The sequence below is a fragment of the Notechis scutatus genome, chromosome 1, assembly GCF_049901735.1.
Source record: "Notechis scutatus isolate UNSWTSFEM ecotype Mainland chromosome 1, rNotScu1.2, whole genome shotgun sequence".
NCBI classification, from domain to species: domain Eukaryota; kingdom Metazoa; phylum Chordata; class Lepidosauria; order Squamata; family Elapidae; genus Notechis; species Notechis scutatus.
Window position 1 is genome coordinate 340803164 of NC_142009.1, and position 6000 is coordinate 340809163.

The window sequence follows — 6000 nt, forward strand, 5'->3', positions numbered from 1 at the left end:
AGTTAACTAAAAACAAAATTGATTTTGTCCCAGAATTATTCCTCTTAGGAATAATAAAAAACTATAATAGAAAGATAAAATATCTTATATTACATATATTAACAGCAGCAAGAATTTCATATGCTCAGTACTGGAAGGAAAACTCTACCACCTTAAGGCTTAATAATAATAAAAAAATTGAGTGTGTGGAAATGGATAAATTAACTATGGAATTAAAAGGGAAAACAGACACAGAATACAATGCACTATGGGAAACATGGTTTATTTGGATAGATAATAGATATAAAAATAGGAAATGTAAATAATGTATACAATAAATAAGAGGCTATGAAATTCAATAAAACATTATATATATATATATATATATATATATATATATATATATATATATATATATATATTTTCTTAAGTTTTCACGGTACTTACATGTATGGCCTTCAGCTTTGTTCGGGTATTTTCCCACGTCATTATAGTTGTGCTTTTAAAGTTGTAGCAACGTTTCAGCAGAATCTCATCTGCCATCATCAGGCTTCTGTATTGTGTCCGTCTGTGAGTCAGACTTTTAATCTGAAACCACTGTAAAGTATATATATATATATATATATATATATATATATATATATATATATATATATATATATATATATATATATATATATATATATATATATGGATCTTTGGTTATTCGGGTTTTCTCCGCGTAAGATTCAAAGTATCTAGGCAACGTTTGGCGAGGTCCCACTCGCCATCTTCAGGCTGGTGCTTTCGGCTTAGTGCCAGTGCAAGCAGTGTGTGACCGGAGCTGCCATCTCTCTATATATACAAGTGGTGGGGGATGGTGTGCTGGGCTGGTTGGCTGTGCTGCAGCCTCTTGATTGGTTGATGGAGTTGATGTTGGTATAATGGGCTGTGTAATGGCCTTTTGTTGTAGAGATATCCTGGATCTTGTGCTATCATCTCCTGGGTCATTAGCCTCTTGTGTTTTAACGGCTTGGGTAATGGGTAAACAGACGAGTACCCAACATGATAAATGACACCAGACCCACACCCATGAGGGCCACACAAGATGCCACCACCACACTTCCACGTAAAAATCAGACTCACACCCACACAGAAGATGAGACACGACCACAGACCAGAAGCCGCACTGCAGCTGCATCACTACCCACTTCAAACTCCTCTGAACCATACATGAAGCGAACTGACCCCCACCATGAAGATGTGGCACGACCACGAACTCGAAGCCAAACGAACACAGACCCAGACCCCAAACTCAAAGCCATATTAAAAACCCAAAATGCTACATCACAGCCACCCGCTCAGGACATCACATCAAAAAACTCAAGAAATTACACCTCAAGAACTCAAGAAGTCACAACACAGCAAATGACCCAGGATATCACAGCACAAGACCAAGGATACCACAGCAATAAATCTCACAAGGTCATCACACAACCCATTACCCAAGCTGTTACTACACAGGAGGCTAATCGAAAAGAGATCAAAACACAAACGACCCAGGAGATTACAACGCAAGACCCAGGATACCACAACAAAAGAACTCACAAGCCCATCACACAACCCATTACCCAAGCCGTTAAAACACAAGAGGCTAACGACCCAGGAGATGACAGCACAAGATCCAGGATATCTCTACAACAAAAGGCCATTACACAGCCCATTATACCAACATCAACTCCATCAACCAATCAAGAGGCTGCAGCACAGCCAACCAGCCCAGCACACCATCCCCCACCACTTGTATATATAGAGAGATGGCAGCTCCGGTCACACACTGCTTGCACTGGCACTGAGCTGAAAGCACCAGCCTGAAGATGGCGAATGGGACCTCGCCGAAACGTTGCCTAGATACTTTGAATCTTACGTGGGAGAAAACCCGAATAACCAAAGAATATATATATATATATATATATATATATATATATATATATATATATATATATATATATATATATATATATTTATTTCTGAGGTTCTCGGGTATTTGTATGTGGATCTTTGGTTATTCGGGTTTTCTCGCGTAAGATTCAAAGTATCTAGGCAGCGTTCGATGAAGTCTCATTCATCATCTTCAGGCTTGCTTCTCTGAGAAGCACAGAGCCGAAGAAGCAAGCCTGAAGATGATGAATGAGACTTCATCAAACGTTGCCTAGATACTTTGAATCTTACGCGGGAGAAAACCCGAATAACCAAAGATATATATATATATATATATATATATATATATATATATATATATATATATATATATATATATATATATATATATAATTTAAAAAGAAGCTATTTCTTCTATTGATCTTACAGACAACTGGCTTACAGCTCTTCCCTTTTCCTCCCTCTGCTGTTTTCAAATATGCATTCTACTAAAAACAGATTTTTTTAAAATAATAATTGCTATTCTCATCTCTTGTGAAGTACACTAATAAGGTAGCATCCAGATGCTGTATTTAATGAATATTTCAAAATACACACAGTAAGTTTCCTCTATAAGAACTATGGACATGAATAAAAAGTGACAGAGATTACCTGCCATGACTGAACATTTGAGATCCTTTTTCCAAGCTTCTTCATAGTTGGTCTCACTCCTGATTCACACATGGTATGTAGTGCATGTGCCACAGCATAAATGGCATTGTAGACATTGTAACTTTCACCTGTCATGCTTGTTTGAAACACATAGGTGGGCAGATTCCATAATTTCTCTCTTCTTGTACAGTATTTTATCCATTTTACAAAATAGTCACCTGGTTTGTAGAACTTACAGCCAAAAACCTTTTCCCACCACCGTAGGAGAATCCTATCTCCTTGTGGGTTGAAAGGGTTTAAAGAGTAAAGGGAATGTCTGAATTCTGAGATATCGCCGCTGTGGTCCTTCAAATGCAAAGACCCATGCAAGTGCTTTAGGGCTTTACTTTGATATAGAAGATGGGTTGTATGTGGTTTCCAGTATGAAGTTAAGATCCAAACTTTTGGACATGGACTTTTACCAAATGACTGAAAATTCAGAGCCAAAAGAAATTTTTGGACAATGTCAGGTTCTCCAAAGGAAAGAATAACTTCAACATTAGCCCATATCTCTGAATGTGAAGTGAATTCATACACCTCTGCATCAGAAATATCCTCTTTTGCCATTTGAGTGAAGGCCAGGCAGATCTCCTTCTCCATGAGCATTGGCCTCAGAGTTGAGATGAATTCTTCTCCCCTCTCACTTTCAGAGGCAATAAACCCAACCCAGTTCCACTGGAAATACAGGAGCAGCTGGACTAAACCCAGAAATTGAGGAAATTCTTTGGGATTAATTCGGAAGGAGGAAGGATAAACTCTTCGGTCTCCCTGAATGTACTCAAAGCCAATACTGAGCTGGGGAAAAAATGAAAATCATCTTTAAAAGACAAACGTAAAGACTGATGTGAATTTAAGGATTTCCCATTCTGTAGTTTATTGACTCCATCAATCAATCTGAGTCATTTTGAACGAATGCAAAGAGAACCCACACTTCTATTATATTAAAAGGGAATTCTTCTTGACAAGTACAGAAATATTACATTATATATCTCATAGAGGTTATATCTTGACTCATAAAATAAAAAAATGAATCCAGCTGTAGCATCAATTCACTATGTCATATGCTATTGATGTCCCACCTTCTATGGTTCCATCTTGGATGTCTATGTGTGCTTCTGTAGTTTGTCTACTCCATAAATGTATGTAAAGAAGCCCCCTTACCTGTGGGACTTTGAAGATGCTGAAGATGGAGGCCATCAACATTGAAAATTGGGACTGGTCACCTCCAATAATAGAAAAGAGAGTGTCTTGCTGGTCACATTTGTAACCTGGAACCATTTGGTCACGGGTGGAGAGCAGAATGAGGCTGATGAAAGAAACCCTCCTCTTCCAATTGGCATTGTCATACATGTTGAAGCCCAGAGTGATGTTGGGGAGGAGAACCAGGTCCTGGTTGATCTCTGTCACTGCAAATACCAAGGCCATGAACTGTTGGTAGTTGTTGGGTGTGGGTCTGCAGTGAGAGAAACATTGTGAAACATTGCCACAAATGTCAGTGGTTTTTTTTAAAGATGCTTATTGTTAAACTTGAATGGATTTTTGACAATGGAGAAATGCCTGTCTGTCCACATCATGGACCATTTTATATTCCTTTATCATCCCTCCCTTCTTCTCTTTGCTTCAGTGCCTGTAATCCTACCAGCTTTCTCCTCAAGCAACCTAATCAATTTGCATCTCAATTTGGCAACTATTGCTGTGCAGAAGACATCAGTGGAAAATACATCACACATTTATTGAGGGCCATTGGTCATAAGCACTGCTGATTCCAAAATGGAATTTTGCATTTTGTGCAGTACCTCACACTGGAAAAGTGTTGCTGTTTTCTTTGAGTCTCCTATTATGACTTTATGTCCCAATTAATGTCTTCATCAACTTCTTCACTAGGCTAGTAAAATTCCTAAAGTGTTGTCCTTTCTTACTCTTTATGTGGTTTATTGTCTTCCTGATAAAGAGTTCTGGAAAGATTGAAAATCCAGCCTATTTAATCAGTTAATTCAAACTATTCTCCAAATCACCTGAGGAGAGGACAAGAAGCAATGGGTGGAAACTAATCAAGGAGAAAAGCTTGAACTTGATTAAAACTAGAACTAAGGAGAAATTTCCTGACAGTTAGAACAATTAATCAGTGGAGCAACTTGCCTACAGAAGTTGTAAATGCTTCAACACTGGAAGTTTTTAAAAAGAGATTGGTTGTCCATTTGTCTGAAGTGGTGTAGGGCTTCAAGACCTCCAAGGTCCCTTCCAACTCTGTTATTCTATTCTAATCAAACTGGCTCTTTATTGAGAAAAGCACAAAGATTTGAACTATTCTGGGAAGTTCAAATAGCACAAGAATAAATATTTCTGACCAAACAGCAAACAATCACAGTTATTTGTCCTCCAAGTATAACTTACAAATATGGGAGAGAAAATGGGTATGGGTCTTTGTTAAAGTCCAAGAAAGGGTTCCAGTAGTTCCCCAGGTGCAAATTCCCCCCAATAATGAGATCACCAGGCCTGTAATAATATTCTGGAATCTTGTAACGTTGTGGCAGCACACAAAGGGTTTGCATTTTCTGAGCAATAATTGGATGCAGGAACCGGAAGAGCAGCAACAGTAGGAAAGGCAGCCAAATCATTCTTGTTAGTTTCCCTCCTAGATCAGAAATCAAGATTATGCAGAAGCTGAATTGCAGGTATCACTTTAAATATTACCAGAGTTTTAGCAGATAAACCCAGGGCATGTCACCTGGATGGCTTCAGGGTAAATATATCAAATACGCTTCCTCTTACCTGTGTTTGGGCTGTGAGCAAACAGAAAATTAAGGGCAGCTGAATATCTTCAAACCCAGGAGTTAGCTCTTTGAAGACAAGGTGAGGTGATATTTTTGAAAGCAGGTTTTTATCTTTTTCATGGCTTGAAATCCACGGGGGATGTATTAAGAAATACTGCTCTTCTGATAATTGCAAGGAACCTCACTCCATTTCGTTTCTTCATCAGAAGAGGAAAAACACGTTTGTGTCTCTTGTTGCTAATCCACAGGGCAGCTGAACTTGAGAGTAGTGTGAAACGAAGTGACAAATTCAATTCCATGAAACTGAGCAGCTGCACAGAAAGTTCAGCCAGGAGTTCAGCCTGTTTCATAGTTCAGGTAGTATGAGTCTTAATGGGTCATGGTTGTTAGGTATAACATTGATACCAAATATGGTTTGGGTGAATAAATATATAAAACTTAGATATCATGGTTTAAGTGCTTATCACTTTAAGCACAATGCAGCAGGCAATTAGCCGATTAAGGGTGCGGTTAGAAGTTACAATATAAGGAAGCATTAGAAGCTGGAAAGTTTACTGGCTGGCTGTAACTGGCTGTAACTGTAACTGTGTGTTGCTGCGACTAACTGTGATTACTGACTGTGAGTGCCTGTGACTGA

At 38.5% G+C, this 6000-nt stretch overlaps 1 protein-coding gene across 1 annotated transcript in view; it reads right to left on the reverse strand.

Moving 5' to 3' along the window:
- LOC148133636 (vomeronasal type-2 receptor 26-like) overlaps positions 1-5713 on the reverse strand; it is a 28698-nt gene extending 22985 nt beyond the window's left edge. The window contains exons 1-4 of the mRNA XM_087968042.1: positions 5549-5713; positions 5362-5372; positions 3751-4042; positions 2992-3384 (exon numbers count right to left, since the gene is read on the reverse strand). Of these exons, the coding sequence (XP_087824168.1) occupies positions 2992-3384; positions 3751-4042; positions 5362-5372; positions 5549-5713 (861 nt within the window). The remainder of the gene's footprint in view (positions 1-2991; positions 3385-3750; positions 4043-5361; positions 5373-5548) is intronic.
- Between the last annotated feature and the right edge of the window lie 287 nt (positions 5714-6000).